Source organism: Camelina sativa, chromosome 12 (genome assembly GCF_030686135.1).
Source record: "Camelina sativa cultivar CO46 ecotype springtype chromosome 12, ASM3068613v1".
In the NCBI taxonomy this organism is placed as follows: Eukaryota; Viridiplantae; Streptophyta; class Magnoliopsida; order Brassicales; family Brassicaceae; genus Camelina; species Camelina sativa.
This window is the reverse complement of record NC_141891.1, coordinates 1,185,980-1,206,643: the sequence shown is the minus strand read 5'-3', so window position 1 is coordinate 1,206,643 and position 20,664 is coordinate 1,185,980. Positions and strand designations below refer to the sequence as shown.

General features: G+C 36.7%; 6 protein-coding genes and 3 pseudogenes across 6 annotated transcripts; 6 read left to right on the top strand and 3 right to left on the bottom strand.

Moving 5' to 3' along the window:
• Window positions 1-2,273: 2,273 nt before the first annotated feature.
• Window positions 2,274-5,541, bottom strand: LOC104729400 (putative amino-acid acetyltransferase NAGS2, chloroplastic). Its single transcript, XM_010448337.2, has 9 exons — window positions 4,811-5,541; window positions 4,440-4,527; window positions 4,105-4,313; window positions 3,865-4,016; window positions 3,339-3,774; window positions 3,161-3,258; window positions 2,965-3,076; window positions 2,713-2,872; window positions 2,274-2,619 (listed from the first exon to the last, which is right to left on the bottom strand). The coding sequence occupies exons 1-9, from the start codon at window positions 5,186-5,188 to the stop codon at window positions 2,402-2,404; spliced, it is 1,851 nt and encodes a 616-aa protein (XP_010446639.1). The 5' UTR covers window positions 5,189-5,541; the 3' UTR covers window positions 2,274-2,401.
• A 397-nt stretch (window positions 5,542-5,938) lies between these two features.
• LOC104729398 (heptahelical transmembrane protein 4) lies at window positions 5,939-8,375 on the top strand. The gene is made up of 4 exons (XM_010448335.3): window positions 5,939-6,595; window positions 6,862-7,124; window positions 7,221-7,473; window positions 7,553-8,375. Exons 2-4 carry the CDS (start codon window positions 6,868-6,870, stop codon window positions 8,204-8,206), a joined length of 1,164 nt encoding a protein of 387 aa, XP_010446637.1. The 5' UTR covers window positions 5,939-6,595; window positions 6,862-6,867; the 3' UTR covers window positions 8,207-8,375.
• A 910-nt stretch (window positions 8,376-9,285) lies between these two features.
• On the top strand, window positions 9,286-10,456 carry LOC104733102 (putative F-box/kelch-repeat protein At4g11750 pseudogene; annotated as a pseudogene).
• Window positions 10,457-11,944: 1,488 nt separating this feature from the next.
• On the top strand, window positions 11,945-13,114 carry LOC104733101 (putative F-box/kelch-repeat protein At4g11750 pseudogene; annotated as a pseudogene).
• Window positions 13,115-13,952: 838 nt separating this feature from the next.
• On the top strand, window positions 13,953-14,848 carry LOC104733099 (putative F-box/kelch-repeat protein At4g11770 pseudogene; annotated as a pseudogene).
• Window positions 14,849-15,165: 317 nt separating this feature from the next.
• Window positions 15,166-17,543, top strand: LOC104729397 (glycosyltransferase 6). The gene is given in 2 exon segments (XM_010448334.3): window positions 15,166-16,147; window positions 16,149-17,543. Coding segments are annotated over 2 exon segments (1,284 nt in total). The 5' UTR covers window positions 15,166-15,368; the 3' UTR covers window positions 16,654-17,543.
• On the bottom strand, window positions 16,846-17,562 carry LOC104729396 (uncharacterized). Its single transcript, XM_010448332.3, has one exon. The coding sequence runs from the start codon at window positions 17,546-17,548 to the stop codon at window positions 17,033-17,035; it is 516 nt and encodes a 171-aa protein (XP_010446634.2). The 5' UTR covers window positions 17,549-17,562; the 3' UTR covers window positions 16,846-17,032.
• A 1,478-nt stretch (window positions 17,563-19,040) lies between these two features.
• Window positions 19,041-19,622, top strand: LOC104729394 (VQ motif-containing protein 29). Its single transcript, XM_010448330.2, has one exon. The coding sequence runs from the start codon at window positions 19,082-19,084 to the stop codon at window positions 19,442-19,444; it is 363 nt and encodes a 120-aa protein (XP_010446632.1). The 5' UTR covers window positions 19,041-19,081; the 3' UTR covers window positions 19,445-19,622.
• Window positions 19,623-19,828: 206 nt separating this feature from the next.
• LOC104729395 (putative phytosulfokines 4) lies at window positions 19,829-20,406 on the bottom strand. The gene is made up of 2 exons (XM_010448331.2): window positions 20,250-20,406; window positions 19,829-20,144 (listed from the first exon to the last, which is right to left on the bottom strand). The coding sequence occupies exons 1-2, from the start codon at window positions 20,376-20,378 to the stop codon at window positions 20,010-20,012; spliced, it is 264 nt and encodes an 87-aa protein (XP_010446633.1). The 5' UTR covers window positions 20,379-20,406; the 3' UTR covers window positions 19,829-20,009.
• Window positions 20,407-20,664: the final 258 nt, after the last annotated feature.

Here is a 20,664-nt window from a genome sequence, read left to right as displayed (position 1 = left end):
AAAACTCAACTTTTTATACACGAAGATTAATCTCATAACATTATACTTATTCATTTGTCGTTCATGTGAAGTATATACCATTTATATATTTTGCCTTTTTAATAATGCACCTTTCACCTTTTGCTTTATAAAAGAGATAAAGGGACCAGTCTTTTATTTGATTCACATATATAATATGTATTACATATTTACATATATTATGTCTTCAATGGAATACACATGCATATACCTACGAATGTTCATGGCCCCGCTTACCCATCATGTTTTTATTTAGAAAACAGCCCATAAAAAGTAAATAGTTGAAATAAATAGTTAATCCATTACTACATATATTATAATTTGCTTTTTGAGTAATTAATAAAAATAAAAATAAGAAAAGAAAGTAGTGGGAACTGCTTTTGAGATATGTGGCTGGTTTCACTACAACTCTTTCTCCCTGCATCTTTTGATGAGGCTTTTTGCCTCCCCCATGTTAATCGGTACGATCTTTAGCTTCGCTTTTTAAGCTAATCTTTTTAGAAATCTATCTTCTTTTGGTCTGTTTTCTTGTTTATAAAGTCATGTAAAAAGCAAATTAGTAAAATAAAAGTCTATTGGTTGGCCCAATTTTGCTTTAACTAGAATCAAAACCTTGTTGGGTCCCCTTGTACCATGACTTGACCATTACACATCTAACTAGAATATGCATAAGTTTTATAGGAAATATCTAAATTAATCCTATGAAGGATATAGATTAATCTAAGGGTTGTTTTAAAACTACTTCGATTTGTTTATACGAGCCAGCAATAAATTGAATCTTGTAAATAATTTGTATATATAGTGAAGATAAATGAGCTTTGTAAGATGATAGAAAGAAATAGCTTGTATATTTAATTTTTATACTCCCTCCATTTCAAAATATAGGATGTTTTAGTAGAAACACACATATTAAAAAAAAATTACTTTTAAAAAGTTTAACCAATCATACCCAAGACTGCATAATAGAAAATATAAAATTAATCTAAAAGTTGCATAGAAAGTTGGAAACATCCTATATTATGAAACAAAAATAATCCTCTAAACATCCTATATTATGAAACGGAGGGAGTATCATTTTAGGTTCACTGTTCATGACTAACAGTGCAATGCAGTGTGTTAAAAAATACCGAAAATATTTTAATATATGTTCAATTATTATATTGAATGATTAGAAGTTTAATTCATATAATCTTTTAGAAATACTTGCGAGTGTTCGAATTATAGAATTCAGTTTAAATAAGTCGTGTTGAATAGAGAGCTACATGAGTTAATCTCTTAACGTATAACTAAAAAATGTTATACTATTGTTGTTCTCATTATTCCCAACATAATAACTATATAATAACATGAATATTGAGGGTCCTTGTGAATAATGGCATCACATCTATAAAACGATACAGTTAAAATTCTATTAAAAAGAACACAGAATATTCTTTGACATTATATTACATTTGATTATTATAAATTATCACAAATCAACATGATGTTTTCTATTTGTTCGTTAGTTTAAACGTCAAGTTCAAACAGGAAATTAAAGTTATGACTTCATTATTAGCTTATTAAAGCAGTCTTTTAATATTTACACTTTTTAGGCTTTTACAATTGGTTGGGTTTGATTTTCTTTTCTTTACGGGCTTTATTAAATGGGCCTTAATCAGCCCATTCGAATTTGACGAGCAAAAAAAGTAACGGCAAAACGAAGTGAAATTGAACGGACGGCGAAAAACCCTAACAAAAACCTCCTTCCCACCGGCGAAAATGCGAGCTCCGATCTCCGGCATTGTCTCCAGATCTCTCGGTTTGCTCCACCGTACGACGACTCTATCCTCCGGGACTCGTTACCTATGCGCCGTAGCTTCTTCACCCGAGGCTCGAACGCAGAAGCTCGAGCGAATCGCTGACGATTTGCTAAAACTGAACAGGATCGAGCTTTACGATTACTCAATCCTCTTCAGCCATAAGCTAGGTCTAAATCGTTACGGTTCCGCTGTAGCTGTTGCCGGATCTGGTGGTGACGCCGTTGCGTCTGCGGAGACCAAGGCGGCGGAGAAGACAGCTTTCGATGTGAAGCTTGAGAAATTCGAAACGGCTTCAAAGATTAAAGTGATTAAGGAGATAAGATCGTTCACGGATCTGGGATTGAAAGAAGCTAAGGATCTTGTTGAGAAAGCTCCAGTGGTTTTGAAGAAAGGTATTACTAAAGAAGAAGCTGAGAAGATCATGGAGAAGCTTAAAGCGGTAGGTGCTGTTGTATCTTTGGAATGAAAAAGGTTATGAGATTGAATGTGATTCAAAATAAGAATGTATTTGAATTGTTCGAAATCAAAACAATCTGAAAGATTTGAGATTATGAATTTGCTTGCTTTTGCTTGTTGATGTGATGCTATACCCTTAGAACTGAAATGCCACTTCGATCAGGTAGTAACTTCTTCATGTAATACTTTGAATTTCTAGAAAGATTGATTCTTTGTCGTCTAGTCTCTGGTATGATCTCGATTGAACATTCTTGAAACCCTCGTCTCACAAACCAGTCTGCTGTTCGTGTTGTGAGTAGGAATAGTCTTTCTAAACCGAGAGACGAAGCTTTCTTCTCTATGTAATCTGCAGAAATAGATTGTGTTGTGTGGCTTTGAGGTTTTTCTATAGCTTGATTTTGCAAAGATAACAGAAAAGGGTAGTTTGAGTTTTATTTACCTAGCAATTTATCGCCTTGGCCTTGACCGCGACAATCTGATGCAACTGCTATTGCAGCAACTTCTCCGCATTTGTCTTCAAAGAATGGAAACAAAGCTGCGCAAGCGATGATCTGACCTTCCCTTTCCACAACCACAAACGAATCCAAAGCTTGGAGTAACTGCACTCAAAGGTCAAAAAGTTTTAACAGCGTAACAAGTCTTTTAACCCGATGAAACGATAAGATGCAAAAAGATAGTAAAGCTTTTTTACCTCTTCATCGGTTCTGCGAACCAAAATCCCAGATTCCTCTAAGGGTTTGATTATATGTCTAATACCTGCAAGATCATCCACTTTGGCATCTCGGGTCCCTTCGTAAACATCACTGTGCATAACGGGCAATAATACAGAGTTGTAAGAACGCTAAAGCAGGGTGATACGCGTGTGAAGACAAAAATAATTCATGTACCTAGCAACCATAGTCCCCATTCCATCTCTTTTGAAAAGCTCCAACAAGAGACTTCCACTTATAGTACCATCCAACAAGTGAACTCTTTTGACTCCGCCCTTCATAAGACAAACAGAACAAAGAGTTTCAGTTTAATGGCGGCAAACAGAAGCAGGGCCAAGGTTTCAAAAACACTCACTCTGCAGACAAACGCCGCAGCAGCCAATTCAGAAAGGTAACCGTTTAAGCGACTTAGTCTTTCCTCACCACCAATAGCAAAACCTTGCTCACCAGACCACATTCCGTTCCCATTGTCAAATCCAACACCGTTCTGAAAGATCGGAGTGTGGTTTACGTTTCCCCGAAATGCTGCTCTCCCGTTTGGAGGAGAAGTAGTTTTACCGTTGGTGTTGTTAAGAGGTTCAGTATAAGCAATACTTCCATCTCCAACAGCCTTCACGTAATTTGCAGCAATGTCACTCTGTTGAGCACGTTTTCTAACTAACATATCTGCTTCTTGAAGTGTCAGAAAACGAATAAGATGTCCACTCTCATCAAGAATAGGACCATCCATTATGCAAATAAGCTTATCTGCTCCTATAGCTAAAGCACAAGCTGTAGCAACCTCATAGGTACTGGCACAAGTAAAATAAGTTGAGTGAGAAAATTCAATCTATTTAAGGTAAAATGAAGCTTTCTCTCAGAAGATGAGCGAGCGAGCATACTTGCAATTTAATACTTCTCCGGAGCTAGAATGACCCAAGTTCCTCAACAAAACTACGGAACCACCGTCAAGCCTCTCACAAATCCGATCAACATCTATCTTCTTCACTTCACCTGTCGCTCCAAAATCAACACCATCAACAACACCTTTTCTCTGCCACAACAAAACCCAAGATAACCTTCGGTCATACGGAACAGATATGATAAGACTCATGGTCAAAAGAACAAGTGGAGAACCTCACTTTGGCTGCAAAGAAGTTACCGGTATCAACCCTGACACCTATATCATGTAAATGACTACGATCACCGTGCCTACGGATATTGCAAATAGAAGGTCCGGGAGATAATTTGGCTTCAAGCATAACTGATATTGCTCCTGCAGCTTCTTTTGCCGCCTGCAAAGATGCTTCATCCGTTACTCTGTAACGTCCCACATATGTAGCCTCGCGTCCTGCAGTTCACACACCTTTTAGACTCGTAGATGCCAAAACAATTACTTGACACTAGCAGTATAGTCTAGACGAATCTAACATCGTGACAAAAACTACAGGCAAGATTCATTTGTTATTTTTCTGACCTCTCTCAGACAGAAGATGGTCGATTTGCTCTTGAGTTCCAGGAACTAGAACAAACCTTATTCCCAGATGATGAAGAAACGCTATGTCCTGCACTCAATATCAAATGACTTCACTTTATATTCAACATGAGAAGTGAAAACTTAAGCACATTGCAACCAAAGCCCTATTATGATAATATAGAACTCTTAAAGCTACGTACAGTACACAGTAACAGTTTATACTAAGACTGATCACAAAGAAAAGTGTCGACTTAAAAAGATAGAAAAGTTAAAAACTCTCAGTGAGACAAACAATCGAACACCTTGCGTGCGTGCTTCTTCCTCATAAATCAAAGTAAACTACAAAGCAGGTGAAGAAAAAAAGACGGTACCTTCAAAATGGCATCACAGTAAGAGCCGGAGATGATCTCACCGGAGATAATAACGACGAATGTGCAGCCACGATGAGCCCAAAGATAAGGCCAAGCTTCACGGAACCAACGCACAAACTCTTTGTCGTCCACGGGATGCTCAGCCTCCACATCTCCGCCTGCACTCACCGCGTAGTCAAACAGATTGCATTTCGCCGCCGTTACTGAACTAACCGGTTTAAACCATGGACAGCTGAACCGGAATTGACTAGGGTTTAGCTTATTATATATCGGCCTGAATGAGGAAAAAAACTTGCTTGTTGTCTGCCGAAATTGGAAAGGTACATAGCAGTTTGAACAAGTAGACGAACCCACCAAAGCTCCTCGCTCCATCATCATCTCTAGATTTAGGCGGTTGGAGAATTCAAATTAATTAAACCGGCAGGTGACGGCGGTTTAAAGTCGGAAACGGCGGCGGTAGATTTGACGGCAGTCTTTGAATGTCTCTGGTTGTGCAGAGCTGTGTCCCCACGTGGAGTCAAAGTTGTTCGGTTCGGTCAATAAATCGAAAGAAAAGTTGGTTAACCGATTCGGTCTGGTATCTCGGTCTGCTATCGTATTGGTAGTTTCAAAGTTGCGGACTCAACAAGTGGGCTTTTAAGGATCCCAGGCCCATTCTAAGTATGACTATCTTAATTTGGTAAGCCTTATAAATGTGGAGAAACAACGCGTGTATGTTACTTTTTTGGTATGTTTCACTTTTGTACATTAGTGGTTATGAGTTGTGAAGATTAGTTTCGTCGGCAAGTGAGATAGATAAGTGATCACTTTGATTAAAGAGTGTCAAACTACACAAGCGCCACAATTTTTTGGAGTAGGTGACCAAATCGACATAAAACTTGTAAAGGTGGGGATAGATAGAAGAAGAAAACGAATATCGTCTGCTTATCCGAATAAATTGAAAAGTATTATTCCCACAAGATACTCCATTCCTTTTGCAGTTGATTTTTGTTTTTATTTTTATTTATCATGGTGATATTGACCGACATGAAATCATTTTTTTTCTTCAAATATTGTGAACGTAATATGCATGATTATATTATTGGTAAGCTTATTATATAATGGAAAGCAAAACAGTATTCAAACGGTAAGAAAAATAGTGAACCAAAATTAGTATTTTGTCGAACTACTCTCTCTTTTATTGGTTGGATATTCCTAATTATAGATACTTTTTTTTTTTTTTGCTTGAAGACTAAATCTAAAACAGAAACAATAACTGAAATAATCATTTATACTAGTCAATGTTTCCAAGTGAAAAATATGCAACAATCCGTCTTTGAAACTCTATTTGACTATAGCCCAATTACAAATAATATTTGTTTGTCGATCGAATTTTATGTGGTTTTTGTTCCAAATTCCTCGTACAACAAAAACACTATATAGATAAAAATAGAAATAGATATTAAACTACTCGGCCAAAATTAAAATAAAGAAGAAATAAAGGGGTCCTACCAATAAAACAAAACAAAGCTTGTGGTCCAAACTGTAATATTATAAAAATAATATCTACCATCTTCGTGGCTTCAGAGCTTCCATCGTTCTTTTTATTTTTTTCGATTTCATACCAAAACAAAGAACTCTCTGTTTCTCACACCCAAAACAAACAAAAACCTTGAGATCTATTTTGATTGACTTTTTTTTGTTTTGTTTTCTCTCTCTCTTCTTTGTTGTGATTTTAAAGATTTAGAAGAGATTTGAGAAACATTTTTTTCTTTTCTCGTCGGCATTGAAGAAGAAGATCTCCAGGTAACATTAAAAGTCTCACCTTTTTTTCCCTTCTCGTTTCATTTCTTAATTCTTCTTACAGGGTTGGTTTGAGATCGCAAGAACATAATTTAGGTCATAAAGTTACAAAACACGATGCTTTAGGTTATATATATGAGCTGAATATCGTTTTTAAAGAACCCAAGATTTTAGCATAGATGTGAAAGTTTGTTAAAATTCCCAACTTTTTGGAATTTTTCATCTTTTTGTTAAAGATTTAAGATCTGTTTTGGTTTGGATTTGGATAGAGAACAATGGGTAGTGAGGCAGAGATCAAGGAACATTTACATCCCAAAAGTGGTAGTTCATCTGAAACAACGGAGAAGAAACATAATGTGAAAGGGAAGAGGTTATGGCAGAAAGTGAAGTATCAATTGGTGGAGTATCATTCATTGCCTGCTTATTTGAGAGACAATGAGTACATCATTGGTCATTACCGTTGCGAATGGCCTATCAAACAGATCCTTCTCAGCATCTTTACCATCCATAATGAGACTTTGAATGTTTGGACGTAAGTCTTTTAAATCCCTCCCTCCCAAAGCTTCATCCTTTTTGTTTTAGGAGATCAAGAAACCTTCTTGATTGTGTTGTGTTGGGATATTTGCAGGCACTTGATTGGGTTTTTCCTGTTTCTAGCGCTCACCATTTACACAGCAACGAAAGTACCAAGCGTTGTGGATCTTCATTCTCTTCAACACCGTTTACCTGATGTGTTGAGGAAAACAGATCTTCACAAACTTCACGCTGAGCTTATGTCTCGCCTTCCTTCTAGTCCTTCTAGTTGGCATGTCATGGACCTTCTTTATAACTGTTTGCCTGAAAGATTCTCTCATGGCAACTACACCGACATGTGTGTTCTGGTAATATATTACACAATCTTTCTCTCTGTTCCCGGTTTCAAAATGTTGTCAAGTTTTTTATATATCTTGTTCTGTGCAGCATTCTGTTAGGGAAGATCTTGCAAACATGATAGCTCCTTTAATCTTCCGGCCAATTACTCGATGGCCATTCTATGCATTTCTAGGTGGTGCAATGTTCTGTCTATTAGCAAGCAGCACGTGCCACCTCCTCTCATGTCACTCTGAGCGAGTCTCCTACATTATGCTTAGGCTTGACTACGCTGGAATCGCAGCTCTGATAGCTACTTCTTTCTACCCTCCTGTCTATTACTCCTTCATGTGTGATCCTTTCTTCTGCAACCTCTACTTAGGATTCATTACCATCTTAGGTATCGCCACAGTGCTTGTCTCTCTCCTCCCTGTTTTCCAAAGCCCCGAGTTTAGAGTCGTGAGAGCCTCTCTGTTTTTTGGAATGGGATTCTCTGGTGCAGCTCCGATACTACATAAGCTGATCATCTTTTGGGACCAACCTGAAGCACTTCACACAACTGGTTATGAGATTTTGATGGGTTTGCTTTACGGGTTAGGAGCTTTGGTTTATGCAACTAGGATTCCTGAGAGATGGATGCCTGGGAAATTCGATATAGCTGGACATAGCCATCAGTTGTTTCATGTTCTTGTGGTTGCTGGTGCGTTTACACATTATAGAGCTGGGCTTGTGTATCTTAAGTGGAGAGATATTGAAGGATGCTAATAAAAAAAAAGGTGAAGGACGATTAGATTTGGAATCTTTGATGTTGTGGATCTTGTTTGTTTGTAGCTCTTCATTATATAAAAGTTGGGATTATGTAAAGTCTTATGTGTAATCAAATGTTATTTTTTTTTTCCTTTATTCAACAAAATGATGAGACATATATATTGCATATCATCTAGTCTATCTGATTCTAAAATCTAGATTACAAGACAAATAAAAGGGAATTGTGTAATCTGAATCCAAAAGAAAGCAGATTTCATGACAAAGAATTTTCAAAAAAGTTGGGAACCATTAAAGGCTGTGCCTTGCGAGTTAATGTATATAGGGTTGCCAAAGGAAGAAAGATGAACTTTTAAAGATGATTCCAATCTTTTGTTTGCAACATCCAACAATCACTCCTATCGGTAGATGTAATATAATACTGAGGCTTAGATTGATGACGAGGTGGATGGATCTGTGGTGTCTACGTTTGTTATATGGACGAAACACAAGACTTTTGATCCACTAAATTCAATCCTCATTCGTGTAGAGATAATATGCCTTGTTGCGCTCCGAGAGGAGATCACTGTGAGCCTAATCATGATTAAAAATATAAGAAGATGATCAATCACGTTAAACACAAAACTCAATAGAAAAATATGAACATTGTCAAAGGCTCTACTCATTAGTACCTCAAATTCCAAGTTGAACGCAATTTATCACAAACCTACCTACTTCTATAAAATAAAAAATACTATTAAAAACAGCAAAAACGGTTTAACCTGAGCTAGCTATGTGTGAATAACCAACCCTAACTATTTTTTTTTATTTTTTTTTTAAGTTGGATTGTGTAAAGTCAATGTTTTAAAGCTTTCTTCTTCTTTTTCCAACGAATAACTAATTATTAATATTGTTAAATTTTAATATTGTATATATCTCAGAAATTGAGAAAATAGTTAAAACATAAAATAGAAACTAAACAAAAATGACATGTAAATCTAGAAATAAGATACGACCTAGCGGTTCAACTAGATTTAGGGAATATTTTCTCCAATGTATATTTTAAGGCTCTTCTGTCTCAGCGTTTGGCTTCTAGAGCCATGGACAGAGAGAAGCCACCGGTTACGGTTACAGAAACGTCACCTTTTCTGACGCTTCCTAATGATTTGCTTTTCAACTGCTTAGCCCGCGTCTCAAGATTGTATTACCCGAATCTTTCCCTTGTTTCCAAGAGATTCCGCTCTCTCCTTGCTTCCCTTGAGCTTTACGAAACCCGAACTCTCTTAGGCTCCACCGAGAGTTGTCTCTATGTGTCTTTACGCTTCTATGATGAAATCGAACCACGTTGGTTCACTCTCTCCCGTAGACCAACTCAAATCACTACTAATCCTAAACCTACTAGATGGTTCGCTCCATGCTTTGGACCGTTCCTTACGAACAAGGATAAAAAAAAGTCAAGTCACAAAAATCGTTTGGTTTCAGTCCAAACTCGTAATAATTCTCCTTTTCTGGATAACGGTCTAGCCGCAGTTGGATGTAATTTCTACCAAGTTAGCGATTTCTCCACAAGGGTCATGTTCATGGACTGTCGGTCTCACACTTGGCACGAGTCTTCTTCGAGTATGCGGGTGGCACGGTTGAACCCTGAGGTGAGTATTCTCGATGGGAAAATATATGTAGCAGGGAGGCACCAGACCTTGCAAATCTTCGGATTGGATTGAGTGTTTCGATCCAAAAACCCATATATGGGAGCATGTGCCAAGCCCTGGAGTGGATATATGCAAGAATAATAATCTATTTAAGAGCTTTGCCCTTGATGGAAAACTTTACATATATGCGGGTCTAAGACATTTTGCAGTTTACAAGCCCAAGGAAAATAGATGGGATAGGCTAGGACTGGACGATGTACCTTGGGGTGGTTGGGCTCTTCGTCCTTCTTGCGTGATAGATAACGTCTTGTACGGTTATGGATTGTCGAGAAAGCTTCTATGGTACGATATGGAGGGAAAATGTTTAAGAGATTTAAAGGGTTTGAGAAAACTGCCTAAATTGCCTATTCTAGATTATAAAGTTAGATTGTTGAACTATGGTGGAAAGATTGCGGTTTGGTGGGAGAAGAACGTGCTTCAAGAGAAGATGATTTGGTGTGCTGAGATTGCTCTCGAAAAGAGAAATGAACATGAGATTTATGGCAAGATTGAGTGGTGTGATGTTGTGCTTACAGTCCCCACATCATGTGATCTTTTAAATTCATTTGTTGTTACGGTTTGATTTTGATGGATCAACCAAACAATGGTGTATGTCTTATCAATTTGTTTTCAATATAGTACAAGTAATTTCTTCGTTAAATATGTTATTGCACCTACTGCTTAATGCAATAGGATGGATGCGAAATCCGATTTGTTTTCAACACATTTAAATGTAACAATTAAGTTTGTTGAACTTACGACACCAAGCTTATGGACTTGTAGGAAGGGACATGATGTGAAGTCCGGTTTCAACGCATTTACATGTAACACTTAAGTTTGAAAATATTTAATTTTTAAAAAATCTCTTTTAAAAAGGATTTCTTAATTAAATAGTTGCAAAAACCATAAGTGATAAATTTAAAATATGTTTAGACATGTTGAATTTACGACACCAAACTTACGGACCCGTAGGATAGGACGGGATATGAAATCCGGTTTGTTTTCAACGCATTTAAAGGTAACACTTAAATTTGAAAATGTTTTAATAAAATTAATATATTTTTTAAAAAATTTCTTAAAATAGTACTCTTTAAATTTAGTTTAAAATCTGAAAACAAACGGTGAAACCTTTCTTAAAAAAAAAAAAATCAATAATTAAACGCTAAAGCAAAGAAAAAGAAAAAAAAAAAGTAAATGAAGAGAAAGCAATACCTCTACTTGTTGTCATATGGACGAAACACAAGACTTTATATCTGCTCTAGGTGCACTCGTCCTTCCCGCTTTAGGCTCTCTAATAAACCCATATATGTGGAAGATTTCCAAACAGCAGTCTACAGACAGATGAAACGCTCACCTAATTCAACAACATCCACTAAATTAAATCCTCATTCATGTATAGAGAGTACTATGCCTTGTTGCGCTCCGAGAGAAGATCACTATAAGCCTAATCATGATTTAAAATATAAGAAGATGATCAATCACGTTAAACACAAAAAAAACTCAATAGAAAATATGACCTCAAATTCGAAGTTGAACGCAATTTACAGATTCAAAGACATTCAAAGAAACGTACCTAAATCCCCAGACCTGAAACTTGATATTGTTGTAGTGAACAGTCTCAACGTTAAATCCAAATAGCTGCAAAGATAAGATCAAAACCACAAAATCAAAATCCGAAACCACATCAACTTGATCCATGATTTTAAACAAAATCGAGAGATAGATGGATACATACTCGGGAATCGTAGAGGATACGAGAGTGATTCTTTCGCATCCTTAGCCGTCATCATCGTGTTCTCCCTTCGGCGCTGTATGTGTGAATAACCAACCCTATGCTTTCTTCTTCTTTTTTTTCCAACGAAGAACTAATTATTAATATTGTTAAATTTTAATATTGTATATATCTCAGAAATTGAGAAAATAATTAAAACGTAATATAGAATTTTTTTTTAAAAATGACATGTAAATCTAGAATAGAAGATAAGAGCTACGAGTTCAACTAGATTTAGGGAATATTTTAACCAATGTATATTTAAGGCTCTTTTGGTCTCAGCGTTTGGCTTCCAGAGCCATGGGCAAAGAGAAGCCACCGGTTACGGTTACAGAAACGTCATTTTTTCTGATGCTTCCTAATGATTTGCTTTTCAACTGCTTAGCCCGAGTCTCAAGATTGTATTACCCGACTCTTTCCTTAGTTTCCAAGAGATTCCGCTCTCTCCTTGCTTCCCTTGAGCTTTACGAAACCCGAACTCTCTTAGGCTTCACCGAGAGTTGTTTCTATTTGTGTCTACGCTTCCCTCATGAAATCCAACCTCGTTGGTTCACTCTCTCCCGTACACCAACTCAAATCACTGCTAATCATAAGCCTACTAGATGGTTCGCTTCATGCTTTGGACCGTCTACAAGATTCCTTACGAACAAGGATAAAAAAAAGTCAAGTTACAAAAATCGTTTGGTTTCAGTCCAAACTCGTAAGTCTCCTTGTCTGGATAACTGTCTAGCCGCAGTTGGTTGTCATTTCTACCAAGTTAGCGGTTTCTCCTCAAAGGTCATGTTCATGGACTGTCGGTCTCACACTTGGCACGAGTCTTCAAGTATGCGGGTGGAACGGTTGTACCCTAATGTGAGTATTCTCGATGGGAAAATATATGTAGCCGGAAGCACCAGAGGTTGCAAACCTTCGGATTGGATTGAGTGTTTCGATCCCAAAACCCATATATGGGAGCATGTGCCAAGCCCTGGAGCGGATATATGCAAGATGAATTATCTATTCATGAGCTTTCCCCTTGATGGAAAACTTTACATATATGCGGGTCTAAGACGTATTGCGGTTTACAAGCCCAAGGAAAATAGATGGGATAGGCAAGGATTGGAAGATGTACATTGGGATTGGTGGCTTCTCAGTTCTTCTTGCGTGATAGATAACGTTTTGTACGGTTATGGACGGTCGAGAAAGCTTGGATGGTACGATACTGAGGGAAGATGTTTTAGAGATTTGAAGGGTTTGGGAAAACTGGCTAAATTGCCTTTACCTGGTTATAAAGTTAGATTGTTGAATTATGGTGGAAAGATTGCGGTTTGGTGGGAGAAGGACGTGCGTCAAGAAAAGATGATTTGGTGTGCTGAGATTGCGCTCGAAAAGCGAAATGAACATGAGATTTACGGCAAGGTTGAGTGGTGTAATGTTGTGCTTACAGTCCCCATATCATGTGATTTAAATTCATTTGTTGTTACAGTTTGATTTTGATGGATCAACCAAACAATGGTGTACGTGTTGTCATTTTGTTTTCAATATAGTACAAGTAACTTCACGAACGTCTTTTTTTTTTTTTTTTTTTTTTTTTTTTTTTTAATGTTAAATTATATTCAAAGAAAAAATGTTCTGTTTTACAACTTGTGCAACATTTGCTGAGAAAATATTTGATTTAGATAATTAAATAGGAATCCCCTTTAGCAGCAAGATTGTAGCCAAACCCCAAAACCCTCATCGTATCTCCTATCCCCCAACTGACCGATAGCAAGGAGCTGGTCACGAACGAGCCGGTCAATCCACTGAATGATGGTCAAGGCTGGTGTCGGTGCAGAGCCATGCCGCCTTCCATTCCTTTCCCTCCATATTGCATAAGTAACAGCTTGAAACACATAACGGATAAGGAAACCCTCAACTAAAGGAAGCTGAGGGTTAGAAATGTGAGCAAGTAGAGCAGTCCAAACAGTCGTGTACTGTGCTTTCATCAGTCTTAATGCAGACGTTGCTTCACTTGTTATAATAAGTTTCAAACATGATTGCATCTCTCTCTCTGCTCTGTTTGTTATTTTCTCAAATTTTGCTCTGGTTTCTCCCTTCTAATTAAATAATTGATGTGAGTATTTTAAATATAATCTAATATAATTACTCTGAGTGTTTTTTATATTAGATATTATCAAAACTAATATAATTTAATAATATCCAGTCCCATAAAAAAAATTATATATAAAGGAATTGGATGTGATAGAGTTCAACTAGATTTAGGAAATATAAAATACTAGATGTTCTGGATTTTGGATCTACGTTTTAGTTAATGTTGGCTTCCACAGCCATGAACAGAGCAAAGCCAACAACGGTTGCAAATACGATGACCTTTCTAATGCTTCCTGATGACATGCTTTTCAACTGCTTAGCCCGTGTCTCGAGATTGTATTATCCTTCTCTTTCCCGTGTCAGTGGGGTCGGGATCTAACCGCAGTTGGTTGTGATATCTACCAACTTGGCAATTACAATCCGTCAAGGGTCATGTTCATGGACTGTCGGAATCACACTTGGCACAAGGCTCCAAGCATGCGGGTGGTTCGATGGTACCCTAATGTGCGTGTTCTTGATGGGAAAATATACATAGCAGGAAGCGTTAAAGATAGTCAGTCCTCAGATTGGATAGAGTGTTTCAATACCAAAACCCAAATATGGGAGCATGTGCCATGCCCTAGTGCAAAATTTATACAAGAGAATAATTATATACACAATAGCTTAGCGATTGATGGAAAGCTTTACCTCTTTGGGGTTAGGAGTACTGCGGTTTACAAGACCAAGGAAAACAGATGGGATGAAATAGGGTCAACGGAGATGGGTTTGAGTTGGGCTAGCAATCCATATTATTGCGTCATAGATAACATATGTTTCATTTATCATTGGCTATTAAAACGGCTCCAATGGTACGATATTGATAAAAGATCTTGGAAAGATCTAAAGGGTTTGGAGGAACTGACTAAATTACTAAAAGATTGTTACAAGAGTCGTCTTAGATTAGAGAATTACGGTGGGAATATAGCGGTTTTGTGGGAGAAGGAGGTGCATGAAGAGAAGATGATTTGGTGTGCTGAGATTGCCCTCGAAAAGCGCAATGAACATGAGATTTATGGTAAGGTTGAGTGGTGTAATGTCGTGCTTCCCGTCCCCATAACATGTGAGCTTTTAGCATCGTTTATTGTTACTGTTTGATGAATCAACCATTACTGCATTGATCTATCTCTTCTCAGTTATGCTCTGTTTTTTTTTTCTTCTAATTTTTCTTCTAAACACTCTATTTTGTAATTTTTTCATATTAGTAACGCAAATAATTATATGGTATATATCAAACGTTATTCATAATTGAGAATTCTAAAATTAGTATATGTATATATATAATTTATAAAAACATATAATTAAAGCAATTAGTGTATCATAATTATGAGAAAATAACTTTATATGCTAATAAATCTCAGAATCTAAAGTTTCAGGATTTGATTCTATAAAAATAATGATCCAGTCCTGTCCATTGCACAACCTTACTTGAAAGTCTAATACTTTTCCATATATGTATTAAGAGTTATTATCCTAATTACAAATTTCTTACCATACATAAAGTTTGACTAAATCACCTCATATTTATCATAATAAACCCTTAATCAGAAAAAAAGATAATTTCTCATCTTTTCAGTTTTTTTTTTTTTTTTTAATTTGTTTCCCTTCATTATCTTCAATGGGAAAATACAGTGGCACAAAGAACAGTATTATCTTCTTCGCCGGAGCTCTCACGTCTCTTACTCTCCTCTGGTCTTACTTCTTGATATTTTCACCTTCCTCCAATTTCACCATCACCGGTTTACTTCACGACAAACAACCGGTTAAAAAATGTTCCGGTTTAGACATGCAATTCGACCCGCCGGAGCCCGGTTTTTACGACGATCCGGATCTAAGCTATTCCATCGAGAGATCAATCACAAACTGGGACGAGAAACGGCACCAATGGCTCGAATCACACCCGTCGTTCAAACCCGGTTTAGAAAACCGGATCGTGATCGTAACCGGTTCGCAATCCTCGCCGTGTAAAAACCCAATCGGAGACCATTTGCTTCTCCTGTGCTTCAAAAACAAAGTCGATTACGCTCGAATCCATGGCCACGACATCTTCTACAGCAACGCTTTGCTTCATCCGAAGATGAATTCGTACTGGGCGAAACTTCCGGTGGTTAAAGCGGCGATGCTTGCTCATCCGGAGGCGGAGTGGATTTGGTGGGTTGATTCCGACGCTATTTTCACCGACATGGAATTCAAACCGCCGTTGCACCGTTACCGTCAACATAACCTCGTCGTTCACGGCTGGCCTAATATAATCTACGATACACAGAGCTGGACGGCGTTAAACGCCGGCGTTTTCTTGATCAGAAATTGTCAATGGTCAATGGAGTTCATTGACACGTGGAAGAGCATGGGACCGGTGAGCCCGGATTACAAAAAGTGGGGTCCGATCCAACGGTCTCAAAGATAAGTTGTTTCCCGAGTCAGATGATCAGACGGCTCTGATTTATTTACTGTATAAACACAAAGAATTGTATTATCCTAAGATATACCTCGAAGCAGAGTATTATTTCCAAGGTTACTGGATTGGTGTAGTCGGAGGTTTCGCTAACGTGACGGAGCGGTATCTTGAGATGGAACGACAAGACGACACGTTGCGTAGACGTCACGCTGAGAAAGTGAGCGAGCGATACGGTGCGTTTAGGGAGGAGCGGTTTTTGAAAGGCGAGTTTGGTGGAAGAGGTAGTCGCAGACGCGCGTTTGTAACGCATTTCACGGGATGTCAACCTTGTAGTGGAGACCATAATCCGATTTATCGTGGTGACACGTGTTGGGATGAGATGATCAGAGCCCTTAATTTTGCTGATAATCAGGTGATGCGCGTCTATGGTTACGTTCATTCTGATTTGAGTATGACTTCTCCGCTTCAACCTCTGCCGTTCGATTATCCTAATGATCCTTGGTAATTTTTTTCTTATTTATGTTGACTTTAAATATACTTTTTACAGTTATGAACCATCACATCCATGCTTCTTCATAATTATTGATTTGGTGATGTACATATCTAGATTCTAGATATTGGTTATAATATCACAATCATATGAATATAGTATTACATTTTTGTTTTATAATGCCAACTATAAGTGAGAAGACTTGGATTTAAAACAAGCAATATCACATTTAACAATTTCCTTTTCACTTTTTGTTTTTTACAACACCCACATGCATGATGATGACAATTGACAAGTATCACATTTGGTTGATTCTTGTTTACATAAGAGACCCAAGCTCTCGATTTGTGAATCACACATATACAACCAAAGATTGATACATAGAAACAAATTACTAAAAAGCATAAGTATATGTGGCAACACCATAACTCTTACTCCTTGGAAGCTTCTTGTGTTTAGTCCCAAGACTAACCAAAGGACTTGTCTCATCAATTGTCTCAATCTCATGATTGTGATGACCAACACAGGTTCTCGAACTTTTAGCCTTTCGCAATTTCGGTGATCCCGGTCCTTGCCATGCATAAAGATTCATATTTCTAGCTGATGCGGCTCTTACAAGCTGAGCCACACGATTATCTTCGGCTCTCGCGGAATATTGTGAGTGGCTAGCGCTGAAACTTCGCGGAAGAGCACTTACGTGGCAGACCGGCATCCCAAAACCCATGCCGCTGCCAAGAAGATCATCATGGGAAGACAACTGATTCATGCCTCGTACGTACAAGTCCCTAGCTTTCACCAGCATGTTTATGGGAACCTTCATGTACTTGCGTAGCTTCGTCTCCTTTTTCTTGCTCATGTTTATCTTTATCACAAAGTCAGAAGTCAGAAGAGAATCTAAGTGGCTGAACATTTAACAATGTCTTGCGATTATTTATACACATTTGAACTATATATATAAATACACACATTTGTACTATAATATACGAGAAAATGATCAGATAGAGACATAGAGTGAATGAAACCAGCTAAGATTTTTTTTGTTTCATCACTTGCAATAATGACTATTAGTAACGATCATTTAGTCAAACAATATTATCACTCTTTGACAAAAAAAAAAGGATTTATGGCATTTGCGTACGGAGAGATGCATCATTGTATTTCAATATAAGCAAATGGCGACTTTTTTTTTTTTTTTGGTTGATTACTATTATATAGCACGAGACGTTGAAAGTTTGGTGGAATCCCTACTAAACAAAAGATAAAAATTTGCTTAATTATGATAACAAAATAAAATTTGTATACTCTTAAACGAGGAGCATATATAATTGTAAACTACCTAAATTATGAGACCCATTGCTAAAAAAATGTAAAGCCAACAGTTGACTTCAAAACTTAAAAGTAGTGAACACACTATCCATGAAATTAATTAAAATACGACTAACGTTTTTAGTAAATTGGAATATCCAAAATTGCAATAAAAAGAGTGGCTATTTGGCTAAATCGTGTGTATATCTTAATAACAATCCACCGCCCAAGAATATGAAGCTTATCTTAGATGTCTTATAAACTAAAACTATGTTTTGAATATGTATATTTTTGCCTTTACCACTGATATATTAAACTTCATCATGCACTGACAGTGAGCGGTGAGCCTTTAATTTTTCAAAGGGTTAATGACTGCTTGCCAAAGGTTAAAAGTCGAACGCTAGACGAAGAAGAACCTTAAAAAAAAAACTATTTAAAAAATTATATAAAAATACATGTATATGGATTGGACCCCAATAATTGTAATTTGAATGTTATTGAAGACGTTTGATGGGCCTCAGTATTTGTAATCTGTATCTAGCTTCATTGTTATTAAGAGGCCCTTGCGCTATGGTTCATTAGTTAACCGAAGAAGTTATATACCATTTTTAATTTAGAAACAGAGCACCAAGTCGAGACTAAATGGTTGTTTACACATGTTTTCCCCCTTCTAGAAATAAAATAATAGATTACTTGTGTTACTAAACAAAAAAAAAAGGAAAACTAATAATAGATTCACAGATTCAGATTCAAATCCGAAGGCTGCATGTTGATAATAATCTTCTCATCATTACAAATAACAAAATAGCACGTGGACGGCTTCCTAATTATAGTAATGGATAAAGTAATCAGTTTTGTTATAGAATATTCCTAATTATAGTTCCTACTACGATCAGAAAAACTATGAAATCAATAAAAAAAATATTTATAGAACACACTCGTTGAAATTTTCCAGTTACTAAGAAATAAAAAAAATAAAACAATGTTCTCAAAAGTCAAAACTTGAATGAGAGTCAAAAACCAAAGGCTTGACCCTCGTTGAAAACGTTGCATATCCATCAATATATATCAGAACACTTTTTAACTCACACATCCCAAAGAAGTTTCTCTAAGCGATATCTCAATTCTCAAAGTCTCAATGGAAGCAACATCACAGCCGTTTTTGTCTCAAAGTTACCTTAACGCTCAAGAAACCGCGACAAGGACGACGAAAAATTACCTAACTTCGCTTCATTCAACCCGAAAACAACCTTCGAAGCCCTTATTAAAGAGGCCTGCAACATCATCATCATCATCCCCTTTGAATCCAATGCATCCTCATGTCTACAGAGTCGAGCCAGTAAACTTCAAAGAGTTGGTTCAGAAGCTAACCGGTGCACCTGAGCACGAGGTTGTGCAGGCTAAACCGCTTACGAGTTTGGATGATGTAACAAAGCAGAGTTCTTCATCTTCTTGGGGAGATTTTTCATTTCAGAATCCTGCAAATCTTTCCCGATGGTAGTTCATAACATATTTATGTATTTACTCTTTCGAAATGCTTTCTTTGAACGAGAGAGATGCCTGACATTCTTGTACTTTCTTTTGTTTTTTAGCTTTTTAATAAACAAGAAAGATGTAATCAACAAAGAGTTAACTTAATCATGTTATATTATGAATTTAACCTGTAACTTGCATGATTATGAAATGATTCAGCGATTCTCTGTTATAAATTTTCACTAATCATATAATTTTCAGACAGGCATTTTCGTATTAATTTTATTATGTTGTAAACCATTCTTCCGCAAGACTTCCGAGATTAGCGCATATGTAAAGTAAATAAATTATGCTATCTTACATTTTTTTTCCAGTTAATTCAACTTTTCCTCACTTATATTCCATTCTACTATAAATTAAACGAATTATGTCATTTATATTGAGTTTGTAATATATACAAATAATATGTGGGAATAATTTGACACCTTTCCGTTACAAGAATAAATTGAATTAATCAATGATCCTATATACACATGTGTAACATGTGAGAATAATTTGTAATTCACAACAGTTGGAATACTTAACATATATAGCTAAGGGTTATTTTTCTTCTGTGTATAGATGTAATCAAGATGAGCGGTCAATGCTCTTCTCACCAAGCAATCTTCGTCGTCTTCTTTATCGCAGCTCTCTCCCACCACATCGTGTAGTTTTGATTCTATCATTTCCTGAAACACAATAAAACATAAATTACAAACGAAGACATATAATTTTTCGTATCAAATTAATTTACATATTTATAACATGTATGTGTGTACATATATATGACTAACCAGACTAAGTGTCTCCGCAAGAGAGGTTGTGAAGGAGGCGAAGTAGGTCGGTTCGGGGCGAGCGGTGCACGCTTGCATGGCGGCGCAAAAGAGGAGAGCTATCATGAGCAAAGTAGAGAGATTTTTCATTTTTGTGATTGTAGATTAATTATGGATATTGAAGATTAATTATGGATATTGAAAAAACCAATGAGCAAACCACCTTTATATAGAGTCAATATTGGTCAACTGTTTCCCTTAATCGAGTTCTAATTTTAAGAACGAAAAAATTAGAGTGTTTTGTTCTTATCTTTCTTTTGTCAATGTTCTTATCTATTTATTTTTTTAAAAAATATAGTTACAAAGGAGAAAAAAAAAACAAGGAGTTTTTATTATTAGAAATATTTTAGTGCATAGATTTTTTATACAGAGAAAA

Excerpts from the sequence above, each read along its gene's own strand:
- LOC104729400 (XM_010448337.2), bottom strand. The coding sequence starts at position 5,188 with ATGATGATGGAGCGAGGAGCTTTGGTGGGTTCGTCTACTTGTTCAAAC. Across the intron at positions 2,873-2,964 it reads TTCGCAGAACCGATGAAGAG|TTACTCCAAGCTTTGGATTC; the intron begins GTAAAAAAGCTT and ends CTTTGAGTGCAG. Across the intron at positions 2,620-2,712 it reads CCAAGGCGATAAATTGCTAG|ATTACATAGAGAAGAAAGCT; the intron begins GTAAATAAAACT and ends CTATTTCTGCAG.
- LOC104729398 (XM_010448335.3), top strand. The coding sequence starts at position 6,868 with ATGGGTAGTGAGGCAGAGATCAAGGAACATTTACATCCCAAAAGTGGT. Across the intron at positions 7,125-7,220 it reads GAGACTTTGAATGTTTGGAC|GCACTTGATTGGGTTTTTCC; the intron begins GTAAGTCTTTTA and ends GGATATTTGCAG. Across the intron at positions 7,474-7,552 it reads ACACCGACATGTGTGTTCTG|CATTCTGTTAGGGAAGATCT; the intron begins GTAATATATTAC and ends TGTTCTGTGCAG.
- LOC104729395 (XM_010448331.2), bottom strand. The coding sequence starts at position 20,378 with ATGAAAAATCTCTCTACTTTGCTCATGATAGCTCTCCTCTTTTGCGCC. Across the intron at positions 20,145-20,249 it reads TTGCGGAGACACTTAGTCTG|GAAATGATAGAATCAAAACT; the intron begins GTTAGTCATATA and ends ATTGTGTTTCAG.
- LOC104729396 (XM_010448332.3), bottom strand. The coding sequence starts at position 17,548 with ATGTTCAGCCACTTAGATTCTCTTCTGACTTCTGACTTTGTGATAAAG.
- LOC104729394 (XM_010448330.2), top strand. The coding sequence starts at position 19,082 with ATGGAAGCAACATCACAGCCGTTTTTGTCTCAAAGTTACCTTAACGCT.